The 23095-nt window shown below is 40.6% G+C and overlaps 1 protein-coding gene across 10 annotated transcripts in view; it reads right to left on the bottom strand.

Annotated features, from left to right (window-relative positions):
* The window catches only part of DCLK2 (doublecortin like kinase 2), a 144593-nt gene that overhangs the window by 21325 nt on the left and 100173 nt on the right, over positions 1 to 23095 (bottom strand). For 7 of the 10 annotated variants that reach the window (XR_004283164.1, XM_032332491.1, XM_032332494.1 and 4 more), the window contains 5 exons: positions 11026 to 11101; positions 10100 to 10208; positions 8480 to 8537; positions 661 to 780; positions 278 to 424 (listed from right to left, as the gene is read on the bottom strand). Coding sequence is in view for 9 of the 10 variants with exons in the window: in XM_032332491.1 (XP_032188382.1) it covers positions 278 to 424; positions 661 to 780; positions 8480 to 8537; positions 10100 to 10208; positions 11026 to 11101 (510 nt within the window). In the remaining variant the exon portion in view is untranslated. The remainder of the gene's footprint in view (positions 1 to 277; positions 425 to 660; positions 781 to 8479; positions 8538 to 10099; positions 10209 to 11025; positions 11102 to 23095) is intronic. The other 3 variants (XM_032332490.1, XM_032332493.1, XM_032332498.1) reach the window with 1 other exon arrangement.

Below are 23095 nucleotides of genomic sequence, written 5' to 3'. Positions count from 1 at the left end.
CTTCTTACTTTATTCAGCATAGTATCAATCAAAATGGAAACGGAAACATGTTTTCTAATGTCTGATAAACAATACATGCAGAAGTGCATATCAATTCAAGAAATCCATTAATAACTTATGGTCATTGTCTTGAGTCATGAGTCTCTAAATTTAAAAGCTCTCAGTCCCTTATTGCAGGATTGGTACAGACTCTGAAGTGATACTGTTTGCACATGATCATGTCATTTTAAAGGAACAGAGGCATGAACTGGAACAAAAAAAAGCAGAGATGACATACCAAGAGGTTCTCTGGCTTGATGTCTCTGTGCACGATGCTGAGGCCATGAAGATACCTGAGGGCGTTGGCCAGGTTGTACACCATTGCACTGCCGTCTCTCTCAGTGTACTTGGTTGAAGAGGTAATTGCATCAAAGAGATCTCCACCCTGATGCACACAAAAAAGAACACAACAGAATGTCAATAGTTACAAGTCTATGAAGGTAACAAAGAAGGTTCATCACCCTAGAGTAGATGAAAAATGACACAAGTCCATAAACAATTATTATAAATAACAAAAGCCTCAAGGTAGGAAAATATGTTTCCAATTAGGGCTTTCAAGAATATGATAAGTCTTGGGATTTGGCACCAATGAAATCTCCTGAAATCTCTTCATCCTCTTACTTTGACCAGTTCCATCACTAGAAAGAGCTCAGTAGCTGTTTCCATCTCCTCAACCAGCATGATGATATTCGGATGTTTCACCCTGCGCAGGATTGACACTTCATTCTCAATCAGGTGCTCCTGTCAAAGGAAGAGATTAGAGAGGTGGGTCAGGAACCACAGAACCTTCTGCTCTATCCCTATATTCTGGGAGATACACGACGGGAGACTGGACGCCGAAGGAAGCATCTCCTTGGTGCAGAGACAAAACAAGTCCTGGCTGAGTCGGTTTCCATTGTGACAAGTCACAGTCACTAGCAAAAAGGAACAGATATCCTTGAAAGGGCTCAGCGGTGCTGCTTTGGTACACAGAACATACTGCCTTCTGGTCTCAGCATTGCCTCTGGTGCTGTAAGAGGTCATGAGACTGAGAAAGCTTGGGCACAAGGTACTGTGCTTTGTGAGTCAGCTGAAACCACTCTTTTTTTTTTTTTTTTCCTTAAAGAGAAGAAAAGTGATGCCTGGTTTCTCAGTGGGTTAAGCCTCTGCCTTCAGCTCAGGTCATGATCCCAGGGTTTTAGGATTGAGCCCTGCACTGGGCTCTCTGCTCAGCAGGGAGCATGTTTCCTCCTCCTCTCTCTGCCTTCCACGGCCTACTTGTGATCTCTGTCAAATAAATAAATAAAATCTTAAAAAAAAAAAAAAAAAGAGAGAGGGAGGGAGAGAGAGAGAGAATGTTAAGGAGGCTCCATACCCAGAAGCAAGCCCCACACGGGGCTCAATCTTATGACCCTGAGATTACAACCTGAACTGAAATCAAGAGTTGGGTATTTAATGGACTGAGCCACCCAGGCTCCCCACAACCACTTTTTGAGTATACACTCAAAATCAAGATCTATATAAGGAAACTATATAAGGAAATTTGCACATGTATGGAATACAACTTGAGCATTATTTTTTTTAACCCATTACTAATAATGAATTTGAATTTCATGCTGAATTTCTGAAAAAAAAAAAAAAAGTTCTCCCTCTATGGCTGGGTATGGAATCATTCATCTCATATCTCAGAAATCAGGAAACATAGAGTACCACAGGGACCACTGTTTTTATTTTAACTCTAACCACTTCCTGGAAAATACTACCTGATTATCAATCCTGGTGAGTCATGCAGCTGGGCTGGGCACTGTAGCAAAATGTTTACCCACAGTGTTAAGGAGTTATTTTCAATACACCAAACATGAATCAGGAATAACTACTGCTCTGTTTCTATGAGACATGAAAATATTTCAATAATATCACATGTGTTGATCCTTATTAGCTATAGCAATGAATTATTTTGAATTTAGGGTATGCTCTATTAAATTAACTAATTGCCCTCTGACACATTCTCAGTTTTCAAATATAACTTTTACATAAAACTTACCATATAAGAGATAGCATTTGCTACCTAACACACACATACATATACATCTGTATGTGTGTTTGTATGTGTGTGTGTCCCTTCCTCATAGTGTCGTCCCATTCGTCTTTGCTATCATGAATCCAGCACTAAATAGTGTTCCACTGCAACGGTAAGGTAATTATCTCCAGGTCAAGATGTCATGGAGGTTCTCCATGTATCTTCATGCACACATGTGGACATGTCTTTTTACTCTAAGCCACCTCAAACAGCCTGAAAACTGCACAAGCTCCTGCCCATGAGGGCCATTTCTCCAATGTTGAATGGACTGTGCTTGTTCAAGAAGCCATTCGGTAACTGTTGGCAAATGACAGTGCAGATGTTAAATGGAAATCGGAAAAGAAAAGAAAATTTACGAGGAATCTAGTCGCTATCTGTCAGTCTCTTTGCAAAACAAAGTATTTGTGTGATGTCTTAACACTTTATCCTTAGAACAGTCTTTTGCGGGGAAATGCAAACCTAGGTTTGTGACATCCAAGCCCACATTTTTTGTACGACACAATATCACCTCTTAAAAAAAGAATGCTTCAGTAGAAGTTGGAGTTTTTCAAAGTGAACATGACAGCTGCAAAGCGGAAAGTACTTAATTCCTTGGAAAGATAGGAACAAGAGGTAGTCTTACAGTGAGTTGGGGTCCAGGCAGAATCACACTAGGCTTGGCCGGGAGGAGGATCTATGCCCCTTAATGAGCAGGAGTGGAAAGCCTACACCCAACCAGCTTGGGGCTCAACAAATGCTTCCAGATCTCAGACCCTTACAAACCACAGCTGCGAGGCTGGGGACAGGGCAGCCTACCTGTTTCCAGTTCCTTAAGTCTAAGTCACAGAGCCCCAGCACTAACAGCAAACAGTGCCCCCGGTCCCTCCCAAGGGAAGCAGCTTGACAGCCAACTCCTTGTGGCCACAGGGACAAAGACTCAGCAAACTCCTTGTTGTTGGTTCACTTCGAGGCCTCTGGATGATCTGGGCCAAGTCTGACCTTTATCACACTAATAAGCAGAGTCAGATGGACTTCTGTGAACACGTCAAGGCGAGCAAATGCATTTCTTTCACTCTACTGAAGCCGAGACTATGGGGGTTACAACCACGGCAGTAAGAGGGGCATTTTATTTTAAAGCTAAATGGATCTATCACTTCAGTCCCCACACCCCCTCCCCCCCAACTCTTCCCCATTGCCTCTGAAGCTGGAAGAGTCTGTAAACGTCTCTCTATTCAGGGGCTCTTGTAGGGATGCTAACTGAGAGTGACCTATGTAAAATCATCCCCATCCCCAGGACCGCAGGAGCTCTCTCACATCCCAGTTAAAATGAAATGTCTACCTCCTAGGGAGACAACCACTCTCAGAAGTTATCTTTCTCAATAAAGGCTCAAGAGAAAGTCTTGTGGGAACTTTCTGATCATGGAGTTTCCCGCAGGACCCCCGGCAGTGTGACCTCTGAACTACTGAGTAAGTCCTGAAGCATGCCGTCAGTGTGGCTTGTTAGCTCGGTCCTGGATCGTGGCTTGTTAGCTCGGTCCTGGGCTCTCCTCCACAATGGCCTGGGTCCTACACACTTAGGGGGTTTCTGCTGAAATGTGGGAGACGGGAGCCTTGTCTCTCAACCTCTGATGGCACCTGTAAAATGGTCTAGGAAGGAACCAATCCACATTTTAAATCGATCATCATTGGAAGCAAAACAAAAGTAGCCTGTAAAAGTCGTTACGAATGTCATCTCTGATTTCTTGGGCAATCCCTGTGAAATCACTGCATTCAATACGTAAAAACTTTCTCTAGATTACATTTGCTAGGAAAAAAAATCCCTCTCAATACAGTATGAACGTCACTTTTATCTCAAACTGCTCTGAACTTACCTTATTCAGCCATCTACCATTATTCATGTTAACTGATTCAGGACTCTAACTCCAAATAATTTACATATGAATCACTGTGTGGCAGTGTCCCAGGGTTCTGAGTGAGAGTAAATAACAAAGAAAACTGCTAACTTGGCAAAGGATACTACCTTATCTTGCCCATGGTGGTTTTTAATGTGAGAGAGAAAGAGAGAAAGAGAGACACGAATTACAGAATTAACAACTCTCCCAAACCAAACTAATCATCTTGTCTCTACCCGCCCCAGCCCCACAAAGCAGCCCCTTCCTCCTGTGCCTTCTGTCCTGCTGAAAGAACCTGGCTGCCCAAAACAGACAGCGTTCCCCCAGCTCCTCCCTCATCCTCTAGGACGGTCCATCAGTCCCCAGTTCCTGCCAGGCCTGCCTTCTCAACAGCCTCCGAATCCACCTGTTCACTTCTGTCCCCACTGCCACTCTCTTGCCTGGGCCTCTGGGCATTTGCACAGGTTTTCTGTCCCCAACTTCCTCCCTACAACACACACATCTCTTGGGGGACTCCTATGTATTCCTCAGGTCCAGACTGGGCCTCACCTCCTCTAAATAGCCTCCCCTGCTCAGTCATGGCTGGGTTAAGCACCCTTACTTCTCTCGGTGCCCCCTGTGCTTCCTGCAGTCCCTGATCTCACCCAGCTGTCTGAAGGCTTCTGCTTACCTTGCTCTCCAGCAACCAGCACAGCTGGATCTGAAGTGTCTGAGTGAGTGAATAAAGACAGCATGACTTGCTCTTGGCCAACAGTGGCTTTCCAGCTAGATTCTACGTTCCTTAGTGAGCATTGCTCCCCAGTAAGAGGGGGAAAGTGTCCAAATCACCCCCATGTGATTTCTGTTGTAAGTTGTATGTAGTGAACTAAATAACAGCCACCCAAGGATATCAAGGCCGAACCCTTGGAACTTGTGAATATTACCTTATTTGGAGAAAGGGTCTTTGCAGATGTGATTAACAATTATGCAATGAGGAGACAACCCCAGATTACCTGGGTGCCATCACAACCTCCTTATGAATGGAGGCAGAGGGGGATTTCACAGAGAGAAGAGGAAGAGGAAAAATAAACACAGAGAAGAGAGAGTGATGTGAAGATAGAGGCAGAGATTGGAGTGATGTGGCTGCAAGCCAAGGGATGCATCAGCCACCAGAAGCTACTCTGTCAAAGAACAGATTCTCCCCTCAAGCTCCAGAGGGAGTACAGATTTCAGACTTCTGGCCTCCAGAACTGTGAGAGAATAAATTCCTGCTGTTATAAGCCACCAGGTTTGTAGTAATTTATCCCAACAGTCTCAGGAAACAAATACAATATCCATTTGGATTTGTGTTGTGCTTGGACCCATTATATATATGTGATGAACACAGAACTGTGGAAGAGAAGGGCAGATCCCTCTGAAGCACCGGAGCAGAGAGCTCAGAGCTTGTACACTTTGCAATTTAATAAATAATCACTTAGAATGAGTACTGATTAGGATATCAGATATGGAAGAATTCTTAAATTTACAAATCCCACAGCCTTCTCAACAGCCTCCATAAATCTGGCCACACAGCAAATCTTGCAATAATCTCCTACTTAGAGGCAGCTAACATGACTTCCATCCTCTGGGTTGTTGCTCAGGCTGTGCTAGCCCCCTGGGAGGCTTTTCTTTCATTGCTGCCTAATGAAATCCTACACACTGCTGGGAGTTCCAGCTCAAATGCCTGCCCTATATGGCATCTTCCCGGATCACCTACTTCTCTCATGCGCTTCCTCCAAACTCCCATATGTTCTCTGCAGAACTGCTATTAATTTATATGTGAGATTACCTTATTCCTAGCACAGTTTCTTGCACACACATCAAATTTTAGGTAAATGAGTCAATCTGATAATGTATATGTATATGACAGAAAAGCAAACTGAAGGCCAAAAAAGATTACGGTTTTTTCTCCACATTCTTCTTACATGAACAAATGAATAAACTGAACTCGAATAGGAAACACGGCAGACTAGCTATCATACAGGCTACATAATCAACTGGCACAGAATTTCAATCACTGCTCTACCTCTGTGTGACTTTTGGGAAGCTATTTAGTCTGAGCCTCTGTTTATCAGTAAAACTGGTATATCTTGTTTAGCAAGTCATTAAAGGTAATGTGCAAAATTCCTCTGTGTGCAAGCCTGGAGATTTAATGCAATTTACTAATGTAGCTTCTGTGTACAACCCACAAAACAGAGGGACCCAACAACACCCAGAAGAGTGGCCGATTCCACTGTGCCTCCCTCTAAATTCTGTCTTAAAAAACAAGTTCTCTGTACCAATTTTTTTCTAAAAATACAATTCAATGAGGAAGTCAACTTATTTGGAACACACCAAGTTTTTAAATTATGATTTTATACAGTCAAAGTAGAAACAGTTTCTCAAATAAGCAAAATGTGAGGCTGGAAGTAAGTATATGATCATGAATTATAAAAACAGGATGATATTTAATGACAAGGAAAAATGGATCCAAATGTTTAAAGTGACCTGATCATTTGTCTCAGCACTTAGTGTACCTAGTGTATTTTTGCACATAAAGAGCTTTTTTCAACTACTAAAACAGCTGCTTAAATTTTAATCAGGTAAACAATATCCCTACCATAGCGATTATATCTTTTTTACTTTTTTGATAAAAACACTTTAATACAGTTGCTTAGAACGTGGCTCCCAAAATTATGACACGTTCGACTTAAATCCCACAGAAAGAGCAACACTTATTTACATATGGGGAAAAGACTTTCCAGTTAAAAATTCAATAATATTGTTAGAACAATAAGTAAAAGCACACATTTTTTTCTTAAAGATAATTAACTGGAAAAAAACCTTACTTATTCAAAGAAAAGGGGGGCATTTTGTATAGTCTCTGTCTCATTAGCTGTCATAGTATGGTTAAAAAAAAGAGATATGACAAATTTGCCTTTTGGCTTCCTAAAATTTCACCATAATATTTTAAGTGTTCTGTTAAAAATACATAACTTAGCAAATTTCCAAAGAAGACTAGTTCAGGGGTTCCCTAAATATAAAATCATGATTATCATTTCAAATTGTCCTAATCAATTATACATTCTGAATTTCTGTGGCATATTAACAACGTTAACAGTTAACATGTGCTAAAGCCTAATATACTGGTATTTCCCTACATGTTTTCCATATCTTAATTCAGTTAATTCTTACAATAACCTTGCATCTTAGCTATTATTAACAACCACATTTTAGAGGGAGAAACAGAAACACAGAGGCGTTAAGCCAAGGCAGCACAGCAAAAGAAGCAGAACCAAGGCTAAAACTTTATACACTATGGCACTAGAACAGCACTGTTCAATAGAAGTAGAATGTGATCCACATATAGAAATCTAAATTTTCTAATACCCACATTAAGAAATTAAGAAACTCAGATACCACTAATAATTTACATAACCCAATATATCCAAAATATGATCATTTCAACATGCAATCAAAAAAGAAATCAATGAGGTACCACATTGTTGTTGTTTTTTTCATACTAAGTCTATGAAAATCTACTGCATCTTCTACATCTATACTTCAATTCAGACTAGCCACCTGTGAATTCTAGAACCTGCTTTCTTAACTGCTATACTACCAGAAAGTAATCTAAAAAGGTCTCTGTCATCCCTCCTATAGAATATTTATCGTTTCAAACATAGTTAACATATTAATACTCCAGCAGCATTTCATCATTTAATCTTCCCAGACCAGCTTGAGAATAGGACAGAAGGAAAAAAGTTCACGATGGAGGATGGGGGGCAGCAGGCAATTCTTCATGGTGTTTCTACCTAGCTTTTGTTACAAACTATATTCCCAAGGATATTTGTAACATAGAGATTATAGAGATAGGCTCTCACTCAAGGGTAGAGGACATACTGGTATCCAGACATGATCATTAAAAAATAGTTTTCCTTGGGGGCAAAGTCTGGACAGATTTGCTAGCAGCCGCCTCATAAGATCAGGGATTGACTAAAGCTTGAGGATCCTCAGCTGTGATCTAAACCTAATCTGTGTATAGCAACCAGCAGGGCCCCTCTACATCACTTCCTTGGGACTTGGGAGCTAAGAAAACCAATGCTACCTGATATGCCATAAGTCAGAAAGTGTTTTGTTTCTGACCCAGCAATCTTGTGTCTTCAGCCAGCATCCATAAAGCAAGAAGGCTAACTAGTTAATTGGAAAGTAAGGTAAAGTCTTAGACTCATCACAATTGGTGACAGATCTTTTGAGCATTTCATCCAGGGATCTCCCATAGATGAGAACTTATATTTTCTATAGCTAGGGCTGGATCAAGTCAATTTATTGTCTTAGGATTAAAGCTTAAAAAAAATGACAAGGGAAAATAAACCAGGTTGATACTGTTTTCCCTATTATTATCAAGGGTTTATTCCTATTAAGGCCTTGTCAATGCCCACTTAAATTCCTTCACCACAGTAAACATCTCCATTTCTCAGTTTCTTTTATAGAATAGTTATGTATACTGTACCTTTCCACAACATTTAGCTTTGTCTATAATCTTCAGGGCAAATTCCTTTCCAGTGGACCTATGAAGTGATCAGAGAAAGGCAATTTAAAGACACAAATCAAAGACACAATCATTCTTGATTTCATCTACTAAAGGATACTAAGATATTCTTCTAAATATCTTTTAGAATAGGAAAACGGTTCAGCAAAAAAGTACATCAGGAATGATGGTGAGTGGGGTCAGGGAGACAAGTACCCCAAAAAAGAAATAAAATCCAAAGCCATACTGTCATTCTCATTTTACATTAATTATAATATTTAATAACTCACTTACTAAAAGTACTTAAACTCTGTTGTATCAAAGCTGGACAAGAAATTTTTTCCATACTTAAATCTCAAAATAATTCTCTTAGGAGGCAGAATGAAATTAAGAGAAATGAATCAAAGTAACTAAAAATTTTCTATGGATCGATATATCTTTACATTAATCCATTAATAACTAAAAGGTCCCAGGATTTCAGTATCTCTTTCTCAGCCAAAATTCTAGCTGGTACCATATTATCCGCACCTTTCAATGCCTGCATCTGGTAGTAAAGAGATCATTGACTTGGACAAAGAAATGTTGAGGTTGTTAACTTCTAATCATCTAAACACAATTTAACCTGAACAAGCCAAGAAGTACGGTTTAGCTAGGAAAACACTTCAACAAAGAACACTGTAGTGTTCTTAGAATAGGTTAGTTCCCTCAAGTGCTGCTGCCTTTGCCACTTAGTCATAGTACACGCTGGTGAAGCTGACCTTAGAGGAGTAACTTTCATGTAAATTGCTTCCCCATAACATAAACCAAACCCTGATACAGATTTCTAATGAGTCTGTAGAGGTTGTATTTTAGATGCTTAATTTTTTACTGGGTGCCAAAGTACACCAGAGCGAAGTCAAAGGACTCAGGGGACAAGGGAGTGTCCTCCACAAGGAGCAGGAACACTTCACTGGAAATGCGGCGAAATGGAAAAGCTTTCTGGAAAATTCCCCACCAATAATAAAAATTGCCACTTAGAACAACTAGGGGATTGACCTTTAAAGACAAAGGCTCTAATTGGAGTCTTTTCCAGTTTGTATATTGTTTACAAAAGGCCTGGAATTTAAAAGAAAGGATTTCTTACCACTTGCGAATTTAGGACCTTAAACAAAATAAAGTTGAATAAGCAAAAATATAATTTTAATAAAGGCAAAAGTTGGCTGACCCTGATCCGAACAGAGTCAGAGCTCATGTATCTGAACTACTAGTGTATACAACTAAGTAGTAATTGAAAGGGTTACTGTGGGGTTGAAAGGGGTTAATAGTACAAGCACAGCACTGAAAACAAGCCTGACACAGGTAAGTGCCATACGAGATTTTTTTTCCTTTTTTTAAAAATGAAACCTATTCTTTTCTATTCCTCTCTGGCTCATGGATGAGACCTGATAAATTGCTCAGCCCAACTGCATACAAAGCAGGTTTATTCTCTGCGTAGGTACCTATATTTTTCCGGGTCAAACTGCCTGTGGGCTTACAAAACAGCTGGTCCCACCTAACTGTAGACTTTTTCAGGAAGGGGGAAAAAGACCTCCTAACAAATGATTATCCTCACTACCCACTCACCTGTCCATGCACTCTTTGACTACAGCAAAATTCCCATCACCAATAACCTTCCCAATTTTGTATTTCTCAAGAAGAGTTGATGATTCAGAGCACCTGTTTCCATTCACACCTGCACAAAAGGATAAATGCAAAGTCTAGCAAACACATCAGCATTTCTTCTTGATTCCCACATATCTGTAAAATAATAAATTGCAATGTAATTCATTTCTAAACCTATGGTGAACCATAAGAAAATTTCTAAGCATATTTTCTGAAGAGAACACCTGAACTCCTGAATCACCAATTTCCTTTTGACCTTGTTGTGAAATCTGAAACCAACATAATCAATAAACCTAACATACCCTTGAAATGCCAACTGAAATAAGTAAAAGGAAATTTAACCTAAGCTTTTTAAACTTCTTTGTTAACTCTCAAGAAAGGGGAAGGGAATGATGGTGGGGATTCAGTCTAAAAATTTTTCAAGATTTCTCCTGAAGATTTTCCAGTGAAGAAAATTCTATGCAGCTGGGATACCTGTTAAGGCTAACTCTTGGCACCAAGTCCTCTCAAAAAGGGGAGGGGTAGGGAGAGGCAGGAGGAGGAAGTGGTTAAAAGGACTACTTTTTACAATGTATCCCCAGTGCCCAGCAGATAGCAGATATCCAGTGAAGAAAACGCACTTCTGCTCCCTAATTGAGAGAAAGGAAAAGTCTACATGTCGGACTTGTGAGCAGACTGTCACTAAGGAAAAATAAAGAAAGCTTAATAAAAAACAAGGACATTTTATATATCCTGAAGCAACCTCACCAAAGCTCACGAGGCTAATTAGTGACATGATTGCATCCCTGTTGAGGAAGATCATAATTTAGCACAAGGGAGTTTTGGATGGCCCCCATGTTCACGTGGGTGACTTCCTTTATAAACGTGATCATCAGATTGAGGACTACCTTCAGGACTCATGCAACGACCAAGTTCAGGTCCACCATTTACATTGGAAGAAGATCTGCCGTGTGCAGAAATCTGCTGAAAGAGGAGAGTGATCGTTATTTATTGTGAAAAATTTACAAACCTTCAGCTAGCTAATCCTTAAAGATTAGAAAATGCTCATACTGTGCAAAAGTATGATGTTACAAAAAGAGAGGGGGCATCTCTTTCTCCTCTCTTCCCTGTATCCTTAACACATTTCTTCCTTATTAAAGTATTTTCAAATCAGATTGGATATCAGGAAATTGACAGTGTGTTGCTCTGTTTGATAGTGGTTTACTTTTGACCTCAAAGGAATAAAGTAAAGGAAAGTATTATAGCACCCGAGCAGAACAAGATACTTATTAGTGGCATATAAGGTTTAGAACTCTAGGTAATTCCAAGAAATACTGGTACCACGTCCCCAGATCCCACAGCAACCCTGTGGTGGACCTCAGGGAGTCCCTGCAAAGGTGGAGCCCTTCTCAGAAGCCCCATGACTAGGACTGAATCACCTTCCACACCCTTTTATGGATTCCAGATCCAGAGTGCTTGCAGCCCTGGCTTGACCCTCTTCTTTACTGACCCTAAGACAGTAAGAGTTCCTCCTAACCATTTTAAAGACTTTTATTCCTAGGAACCAGAGGGAAATGAAAGATAAAACTAAAAGACAGGTTCTTAACTCAACAGGGCTGAAGTTCCCAGTCTAAACCAAAAATAATCTCTAATTCTTAGAAGAACTGAAAAACTCATATTATGAGTATTATTAATATCAGGTTTATTATTATGTCTTCTTTGAGAATTTTTTCTTTATCCCTAAGGGCTCTTAGGCTTTTGAACTCAAATTTTTCTCTTTGAACTTGAATTGTCTTTTCTTTTTTAATTATTCCTGATTTCAGGACTTCCAAGGTCAAAGGACTTAACAAATTAGCGAGAAGCCTCTTCAACATTTTTTGTATCGGTGAACTTACCTGCCTCTATGCCCAAACTATGCTGGTACCTCTGTCCCATTATGATTGTGCCTTATTCATCACTGCATCTCCCGTGGGCAGCACACCACGTGGTACACACCACACTGAATTCGTACTTGCTGATTAAAGGCATAAACAACAGGGCCAAACCAGGAAGCTGCCCATCCCAGAATGCTCACAAGTTGGAGACACTGGGTCTGCTCTCTTCCTCTGAATGAAGTAAGAACCTCAGAGATCCTGGTTCAAAACCCAGGAAAGCCCAATACTCATATACATTGCTTCACACAGGATCATCCAGACGTTCTTCTAGAATGCATCACAAGCCTCAGGAATAAAAGGCGTTAAAAATGGTCTGTTTTCTCAGATGCCACATAACCACCTTATGTGGACAGTAAGACCAGCTGCAGCGTGTCCTCTTAGGAAGGCGAGGCCAAGGAAAAGCAGTTCTGAGTGGCAAACACACTTCTCACAAGTTTTGTCTCCTTCACTCTGACTTGGAGAAAAACTGTGTAGCAATGTGGGTGGGTATGTAGGGTCCCTTTCAGGCCACCCTTAATAGATGACAATACTACCATACCACACTGACTCCTTGGAGTCCAATCATTTTGTTTCTCACAAGGTAACTGGCAGGCAATGTTTCAAAATTTAACTTTTTTTTGGTGGTGGTTCTATTTCTTTGCTGCTGAAATTAAAGGCATCTCCAAAAGCAGCTGTAGTCTATGCTAAAGTGTTTAAAAGCTAGCTCGTTTAAAACCCAGGCCCCGAGAGGTGACTTCAAGGGAAGCCTGACAGAAAACCACACGGTTCTCCAGTCAGTTCTGTTTCCACAGCTACCACCCTAGTGCTGGTCCTCCTTCAGCACCCTCCTGGCACCTCAAAGGCCTCCTTGGTTACTCTCAGTCTCAGCCATTCCACACAGAATTGCCAGGAAATTTCTCCAAGGATAGTTCTGATAGGACCTAGGATCCAAAACTTCAGTGGGTTTTTGTGACCAATAGAATAACTCCATCTTTTGTCTCACTACCTGCCTGTCCAATTTGTTTCCCACCAATTGTTTTTCATGATTTTTATACATTAACCCAATATTTTTAAAAGATTTTATTTATTTTAGTGAGAGCTCGATCTCAGGATGCTGAAATCGTGACCTGAGCTGAAATCAAGAATCAGATGCTTAACCGATTGGGCCACCCAGGCACCTCTCTCTCTATATATATATAGATATAGATATATCTACATATATATCTATATCTATATCTATATCTATATATATATAGATATTTTAAAGTGGCTTAAACGTCCCAAGTCTTAATTTTCTGCTCTGAATATAGGGGTAATAGCAAGACCTAGTTTGAAGATTTGTAAGAAAATAAAAATTAGCTCCTACATGTAAACTCTTTTCATATGTAAACTCACTGACATGTAACACTAATGCAGTATTAGTTATTAGTATACCTTTCCTTAAAACATCTAGCATAAAGCCTTGAATCCAATGATTGAGAAATGTTCTCATATTGTTGAATGGATAATGTAAAGAGATTTTTTGCTAAATAATTCATTTCAAATCTGTTCCTCTTCTAATCTAACCCTTCCTAGACTGAAAACTGCCAGTCATGGGAATAAGAGATCCAAATTAAATTCATAGCAGCCAAATTCTTAATGTAATAAAGACAGGAAGAATGTCATTCTGGAAAAAGTTCTATCTCAAAAAACAAATGGAAAGCTCCCTTTTGATTACTGCTCACCCCTAGATTACAGTGACAGGGGAGATGGATTGTAATACCTGGAAACAACAGTGGAGAGTGACCTGCTAACCCGCATGTCAAATTTCACGCCCCAAACGGGCCGGCCCCACCCCCTCTGCCCGTAGCTTGTTGAATCAGGGTGCTGGGCAGGGACCTTCTCTCTTCTCAACATTTAGAGCCTAGGGAAATGTCCAGTATGCAGGCCCACTGCGGGCATCCTAAGACCTGGGTTTGTCCCTGCCTTCCCCTGGGCCTGCTTACTTAACTCTCCTGGAAGCAGGGAACATTCTTCTCACAAGGCCCTTTCTCGAGCTAGTTTGAGTAAATTTTAGTTCACTGCAGGCTGATGTGTTCTATCTAACTCAAGGGCTCCATAAGAAGGAAGTCTTGGAAGGGCTAAAATGAAGGCATTTTTACCTCCATATGTATTTTCACATGGATGGGTGACTCCTCGGGGTATCTACTAATTGAGTTCCATGAGCCACTGTAATTTTCCCAATGTCTGGATTAAACCCTTACTCCAACCTATCCCAACGCCCTGTACAGCCCAGCAATTACAAACTCAGTGCGGTTGGGATTCACAGACAGCAAGGAAAGAGACCAGGAGACAGAGGAGGTGTGGGAACTGATTCCCTGGCAACTAAAAGAGGGCAGGACCCAGGCCAAAGCCTCAGCCACAGAGGAGAACATGGCACGTGGTGAAGGCCAACTGAAAGGCTACTTTCACGTGTACCTGATGAACATATCACTAAATCATCAGGAAGTGCAGCTTTCTTAGCAAATAATGATGGCAAGAAGAGCATTTTTCAAAACTCTCAAATTGAATTTTTTTTTCTAAGTATGGAACCTCAAACATTTACCAAAAAAACAAAAAACAAAAACAAAAACAAAAGACTTATATAGAGTTAACAGGAGTGACCTATCTAATTACCTACCCAAATACTATTCCTTTATTTGAAAATAATGCTTAGAGAATTAAAACATGAAGGGGAATCATTTCATGACAGCGCAGACGAGACATGAATTGACACAGGAATGGCCAGCTGTCCTTCCCTCCCTCAGCAGTAACTGACGCTGGCTGTTAGAGGATGTAAAGATGAAGGGGCAGGATCACTACTGCCAGGAAGTTTACAATCTTATGAGGAGACATGTGCACGCTTAAAACCTTTCCGAGAAACCTTGACATTCCAAGAAATGGTCTCTAAGGTTCTGATGGTGACAAAGGACTCTGACAGCCCGTGAGAGAGAGCCATTTTGCTAAGACAGGAATCTGTGCTCATAATGCTAGAGTCACACAGCCAGGGATTAAGTTCACTTGACCTCCCAGTAATGAAGCTCGGTGTTCCAAGGGTACGAGAAAAGCTGGGTGCTCACCAAAATCCCTGGACAGATCCCTGGCAAATGTGCAGTGTCTGTTGTGAAATACAGAGCAAAGCATTCCCAGTGCCCTGAGAGACATGCAGACAAAGAGCAATGAAAATGCTAGGACTACAAAATTCTTACTGTTTCCCAGGCACAGTTTCTACATTTCCCTGTTCCTGGTCAGAGAACTATTCTCTTATTAAAGCAAGGATTGAATTAGCACCAGAGATTAAAATATGGCATTCCTGATTAAACCTGTCCCGTGTCTATTATCAAACTAACAATTTTTATTAAAATCTCTTAAAATGCTAATGAGCGCTCCTGCTTCCATCCGTAACTACGATGCTGAGACCGCACAAAGGCAGTGCCTAGATGCTGACTGTTTGTAAGACCTTCCTCAACAAAGCATAAATGGACAGCAGCATCTGGGCTCTTTCAAGATTATCTTCCATACTTACGAACTGGTTCAAAAAGAAGTGATTATGTTTAGGGGTGGGGAGGAGAAGGGGGCAAATTTCCTTACGAGGTCCTGATTGCCAAGGAGGGAAGGCGGTGGAAAGGGCGGGAGATACTGCTGAGAATGTGATATAGGTTGGCACAGCTGCCCCATCCTGCTCCTCTGAGAGCAGCAGCATCTCCATTTTTGAGGAACCAAGGAAAGGCAAGGAAAGGCAAGGCAAGGCACAATCACCTGCTTCTGCTAAGAACTTTTTTTTTTTTTTAAAGAAAATTCAGTTCCTTAGCTGCACTAGTCACATTTCAGGTGTCTGATTGCTACATGTGCCAATATAATTAGACAATGCAGATACAGAACATTTCCATCACCTCAGAATGTTCTATTGGACGGCACTAGTTTGAGCACTTGATATATATGATTATTTTCTTTCTTTTAATTGAAGTACAGTTGACATGCAGTAACACATTAGCTTAAGGTACACAACATAGTGAGTGAACATTTATATACATTGTAAAATGCTCCGTCCAATAAGGATAGGACTTTTGGCCCATCCCCTCCTGCCCCTCCCCTCTGGCAACCACACTATGTTCTCTGCATTTACATGTCTGTATCTGTTTTGTTCTCTTCTGCTAAAAACTTTTTTAAAGGACTTGAAAATAGAGCAGAAAAAGCTGTAATGTGTCCTCAACCGCTAGCATCATTTAAAATGGCATTCACGGCTGACGGAATAAATGCTAGGTACTCAATCATGGCTGGTAATGAGTACCATTCTAGCTTTCCACATTTTCAGCCAAAAAGTCGAGTGAGAGTGCCTACATTAAATTTTTTTGATAAGTAGATTATTACAACTTCTACAAAACTTAAAATTTAAAAAGAAATGTTAGGTACTATACTAAAAATGTGAAGTTTTATTCAAAAATTGGCAATTCTCCAAGAACAGTGAAAATGACTATACCAATGCATTAAAGCATATTACTATTGACTTTTGAGTATAATGTTGAATACTCCTTCATTTTGACTTTTCATAAAAGGAAGCACTTGAACAGAATCTAGGAGATATATATATATTTTTTTCTTCTAGGAGATATTCTTGTGTAGTGAGCTGACTTTCTTGATCCATCTTGGAAAAGGGCACTATGATTCAATTTTTAAATGGTCTACTGCAGGGGTCAAAAATATGTTTTGCAAAAGGCTAGAGAGTAATATTTTAGGTTTTGCAGTATGGTCTCTATCACAATTACTCAGCTCTACTATTACAAAATGAAAGCAGTCACAGAGCACATGTAAATGGTTAAGTGTGACTGTGTTCCAATAAAACTTAATTTAGAAAATCAGGGGCGCCTGGGTGGCTCAGTGGGTTAAGCCTCTGCCTTCAGCTCAGGTCATGATTCCAGGGTCCTTCGGCTCAGGTCATGATCCTAGGGTCCTGGGATCGAGCCCCACATTGGGCTCTCTGCTCAGTGGGGAGCCTGTTCCCTCTCTCTCTCTTTGCCTGCCTCTCTCCCTGCTTGTGATCTCTCTCTCTCTGTCAAATAAATAAATAAAAACTTAAAACAACAAAAACAAAAACAAAAAAACCCACTTAATTTAGAAAATCAGACTGTGGGCCAAATTTGGCCAGCAAGCAAACTAACTTTCTTTCTTTTTTTACGATTTTACTTATTTATTCATGAGAGATGTGTGTAGGGGGGCGGTGCAAAGGCAGAGGGAGAAGCAGGCTCCCAACTGAGCAGGGAGCCCAATGCAGGACTTGATTTCAGGAGCCCGGGATCATGACTCCAGCTGAAGGCAGACGCTTACTGACTGAGCCAACCAGGTGCCCTACAAAAACTTTCTTAGGAATCTACTCTTATACCTTGAAACTTTAGAACAGAGTAACCCTCAGGGTATGGTTGTGGCTATACATTGGGATCACCTGGGATGATCTGAAAGCTTCTATTGCTAGACTGCTGCCCCAGAGTAAAGAATTCCTGGGGTAGGGCCTGGGTACCAGTATTTTTTTCTAAGTTTCATAAGTGATCTAATGTACAGCCAAGGTTGAGAACCTCTGTGGAGGAAGTTTCTGGCAGCAACTGTAATTCTTCAGCTACCTTAAGCTTTCTTTGTCACCCATCCAACAATTTAACCAATGCAAGTTATCTCTAGCTAAGAACAGCTTTCTCTTTGTAAGAAAAGGAAAGATGACACTAATTACAGTTAACTGAATGCCTACTTTGTGGCAAGTCCTAAAATGAATTAGGTATTATCATAATCTCCATTAATCCATAAAGAAATCAGAGCTCAGGGAGGTTATATAACTCGCCCAAACACCACAGCAAATGTGTGGAGTCAGAATCTGAATCCAGGTCGGACTCTAGCGCCCAGGAGCTATTTGGCTACTCTCACACTGTCCCCTCCTCTAAGAAGACAAAAAAAGAAGTCTTCCAAGGCTATTAAATTAACATGAGGATGACAGACAGTATGAGACGCAGTCATCAAAATATTCTTTGTGGTATATTTAGAATATGCTTTCAGATTACTGTACTATAGTCACATCTGTGTAATTTATTAAACTTTAAACAAAGTTCTTACAGTTGATTGTATTTATTACACATCTGTGTAATTTGTTAAATAATGTACAAACTGATAAACAAATCCACAGCCTTTCCTCACATAAAGAGAACTTAAGAAAAATTTTCTTAAAAAGATAACCGTTGAAATGTACTGAAGACTTAAGTCTGCGTTACCAGATGTTACCTATAAATAGATTTACTTCCATGATCATTTTTGTGGGTTTAAAAAAATATTTAAAAATATAAATGCCACTAATTAAAAAGGAAGGCCAGTATGAATTATGTTAAAAGCTATATCAGAAATGCATTTAAAAACAGAAATTGTCCAAAGAAGATACACAGATGGCCAACAGACACAAGAAAAGATGTTCAACATCACTCATCATCAGGAAAATGCACATCAAAACCACAATGAGGTGTCACCACATACATGTCAGAATGGTTAAATTCAAAAATGGCTAAAATCAAAAATACAAGAAACAAGTGTTGGTATGGATGTTGTACTCTTGGCAGGGATGTAAGCTGGTGCAGCCACTGTGGAAAACAGTGTGGAGATTCTCAAAAAATTAAAAATAGAATTACCCCCATGATCCAATAATTCTACTACTGGGTATTTACCCAAAGAAAATGAAAACACTAAGTTGAAAAGATATATGCACCCTATATTTATTGCAGTGTTATTTACTATAGCCAAAATACGGAAGTAACCAAGTATCTATTGAATGGATAAAGAAGATGTGGTATATATATAGACATAGTGGAATATTATTCAGTCATTTAGAAGAATGAAATATTGCCATTTGCAACAATGTGGACAGATCTAGAGGGTATAATGCTAAGAGAAATAAGTCACAGAAAGACATACTATATGACTTCATCATATGTGGAATTTAAGAAACAAAAAACCAGACTCTTAAATATAGAGAACAAACTGGTGGTTGCTTGGTGGGGGGAGGTTGCAAAATAGGTGACGGGGATTAAGATACACCTATTGTGATGAGCACTGAGTATAGAATTGTTCAAACATTATACTGTATGCCTGAAACTAATATAACACTATGTTAATTATGTATGGATTAAAAGAAATTAAAAAGAAATCAAAATGAAAACAGAAATCTTCATTACTTTTATATTGGGTCTGTGAAACTTTACTCTGAGATACTTCATTATTAGTAAGGACACAGGAGAACAATTAGTAAGAATCAGCGACTAAAGCTAGGTAACATACAAAAAACTATTCTTATCTGTAGCCAAACCTTAGATTTGCTTTCATTTGGCTAAATTAGTGTGACTGATGAATAGTGGTGAATACTGAATTATCTGGCTAAACAGAAGTCACGGCCTGTACTTGCACAAGCCAAATCAACCATCCATGAGAAGGGCTTTGTGGAACCCATTGGTCTGTGCCTTTCGGTTCCTGAGTATCGCTGACACCTAAGGGGACTTGTCTACATGGTCCACCAAAACCAGCACAGAATCTCTGCATATCCTTATAAGGGAGACTTTCAAACGGAAGTGTTGGCTTACTGGCTTCCGCACAACCATGCCTACCTGCACAAGATGTCTGCGGGCTTTCACGGTGAGGAATCATCAATCTGTAGGATGCCAGGATACCAGGAGAGGTGCCCACCTCTTCAGTCCAAACTACGGAAGTTACCACTGTCGGGCACTGGCGCAGGCTAACTCACGATAACTTCGAAGTCTTAATTCCATCCAATTATCTCCAATATACTACCAAGAAGAATTTCTAACGGGCTACTTTCATGAATAAGGGAGCATTTAAGATTAACGCATGAGCTGCTTACATTCAAATAAAGTTCTTATGGTTGATTGTATTTATACACTGATTTGCTTGGCAAACTCTGCTTCCAGCCCCATGAAGGTGGGCTTCAGCCCCACTGAGCCACTGACCTACCAAATGCCTCTATTTACTGAGCAACCACGATTTGCAAATCACTGTCCTCAAACAGCATCTGAGATTCATGATGATGATTTATTTTGTTAGGTCACTGAAGTCTTCCAAACTGCTTAGTCCATTTTTTGTTTTTGTTTCTGTCAACAAAATCAATTACGTTCGGAGATGAAGTCGCCACCCGGCATTTCTGGGGTCATAAAAAGAGTATAAAAGTAGTCAGTCTCTCAGGACTGAGGATTATTAACTAGCTTTAAATGCCAGAGAAAAACCAAAGCTCCAGGGAAAAGCAAAAACGTCTAAGGTCAGCGGCTACTGTGGATTTACATTTCACAGCTTCGAAAAGAAGTTTTGAAGTTCAAAAGGTCAAAGAGTTGCATTTTAGCTCTGCCAATCAGTATGAGATACTACCAGCCCTTTCATCACACTTCACAAATCTGGAAAATCTTTCACCACCAGCACACCCAGGAGACATCATCAGATAAAATATCAGCATATCAGACAGTTTATAATCTCAAGATGTTGGACAGTGTTCCAAATGTACTTTTTTTTCTTTCTTCTTTCAACCAACAAGAATACTCACAGTAGACAGCCTCTGGGCATACACTTCAGCATCAAAACCTGAGACATTTTATCCCTCAGTGTCCACAGATGTGCCCCTGACTTGGAAGCCTTAAGTTACTACAGCCTTGAAAGTCCTCAACTGGGACAGGGATGATGAATTAAATCCCAGGGAAATGCTTTCTTCATCCATCTGGCAGCTGATGACACATTTAGTACTCTTTATTGCCTATCTGTCCCAAAGAAAACGCTGTGATTTAAGCACAGAAAATATTCCCACAGGGAAAGTCATCAGCTAGATGGAAGGGACTCTGAGGGGCTTGGGCAGAGGAAACAGGAGATCACGGGCTGAGGTCAAGAGGAAGATGAGGATTAAGAAGAAAACATCACTGGTGGTGGGATTCTAGAATTTGAAGGGGAAAGAAAAGAATGGGCAGGGGGTAATTGGGCAAGGGGTGACTGGTCAGGAGAACAAAAGGACTGGGAGAGAAACAAAGCAATAAAATTGATAGTGGGAGAGACTTTTGTGGCCCTGGAAAAGGAAAATGGACAGAAACGTATTGAGGGAATAGGGGCAGCCTCAGAAATAAATTTTGGGTTGCTGATAAAGAGATGAAAGCAGAAAGAAATGGTGTGGTAGCCTCCAAAATGGTTCCCCTGAACTTTACCTCCTGATTTTCATGCCCTTACGCAGTCCGTTCTCATGTTGCACGGAGCTGACATATGACTGCTAAACTATTATGGAAATGATGGTGTCCAACCTCCAGGACTAGGTCTCAGACAGGAGGGCTTCTGCATGTCACTCTTACAGATCACTTCCTTTGGGGAAACCCAGCTGCCGTGCTCTGAAGATACTCAAGCCAACTTATGGAGAGGATATGGCAAGGACCTGAGGTCTCCTGCCAACAGCCAGCACCAATCTGCTACCAAGAGAACAAGTCACCGCAGAAGATCCCCCACTCTCAGCAGGGCCTTTGGGTGACTGAAGCCCTGGGGCATACCTCGACTACAACCCTGTCAATGATCTTAAAGCCAGGACCACGTGGTAAAGCTGCTCCTGGATTCCTGACCCACAAGAACCGTGCAAATCAGTAATTTTTTACTGCTATTTTAAGCTGCTAAATTTCCAAATAACCTGTTACTAAGTTGCCTTTCAGAGTACTAATGCAGCCAGACTATAGAGAGAGGGCAAGGAAACAGAGACGAAGCATAGTCGGGAAGATAATTCAAAGTAGAGAGAAAGCAGGGGAGGCAATAAAATTTGAAATCTGACTTCTCTCACTTGCTCCTTCCTTCTTATATACTGCTGCATGTTAATTTTTTTTCTTTCCACTAAACCTGGAAATCCCAAGACTTACAGTAAGAAAGAACAGCAAAGCTATTCTAAGTGCTTTCTCTATAGCTAATTAATCTCAATCCTGTGTGCTAGGTCCTATTAATCCTTTTTTTTTTTTTTTTTTTTTTTTTTTACAGTTAAGAGTTTTGTAACTTGCCTAAGATCGTATATCCTGTGAGGGGCCAAGCCAAGATCAAACCCAGAAATTCCGGTTTCAGAGCTCATGCTTTCAACCCTATACCATCTTATGTCCTTCTCCAGATGGAGGAGAATGAGCTCCCCTTCTGTGTAACTACATACTATGAGACACCACTTCTGTCTTAACCCTCTGGCTTGAGTGGACCAAAGACTTGTCATGGTTCAGATTAAAGCACTCAAAGAAAATTTTCATTATTAAGGAGAACTAAAGAAGAACAAACAAGAAAGAGTCCAGAGATGCTACACACCCTCCTGACACAGGCCTAGTCCAACCTGGCATGAACTGGCCTCACTAATAAGATCTCTGGACTTCCCAAGGGTCTGACGGCAGGAGGCAGCTTGGCATCAAGTAAAGCCTGGTGTGCAGTGAAGGTGGTTTGTTTCAGGCCTACAGAACTGCCTCCTCCCCAGATGACCATCACCACCCAGTGGTCTTGCCCTAGGAAGGCCAGATTCCCTAAATCCATACAAGAGCAAAACATGTTCTACTACCGAGGGACTAGGTTTTGGGGAAATGGCCTAATGGCTACCTCCTTGGTAGCCCTAGAAACTCATTTTATGAATTTTTGGTTTGACCATTTGTTTCCAATCACCTATTTAACAGACTGGACTTGCTTTCTCACTGTGTCCTTAGGAGTTAGTAATGGTGATAAGTAAGGATGGGCTCTGTTTTCAAATCCCAGCTATGCAACTATGCTCACAATGGGGGTTCCACACCAGCCCACCATGGAACATCATCTCATATCCAGGTACCCATATGTTTGCTGAGCCTGGACAACACTACCTTGTTCAGGCCTATGTCAGTCTTAACAATACTCAGTTCCATTGTTGGCTTCTGAAGAAAACCAATAACCCTAACCTCTTGGGAACTTTGTCATTTCTCTAAAGCCTTTGGCGGTCAGGCTGAAGCGCCGGGCACTTCTCTACCTTTCCACCTCCATTCATCTAGCCTCTCCCCCAGCC

Source organism: Mustela erminea, chromosome 2 (genome assembly GCF_009829155.1).
Source record: "Mustela erminea isolate mMusErm1 chromosome 2, mMusErm1.Pri, whole genome shotgun sequence".
Classification (NCBI taxonomy): domain Eukaryota; kingdom Metazoa; phylum Chordata; class Mammalia; order Carnivora; family Mustelidae; genus Mustela; species Mustela erminea.
The sequence above is the reverse complement of the archived record's forward strand: the minus strand, read 5'-3'. Positions and strand labels throughout refer to the sequence as shown.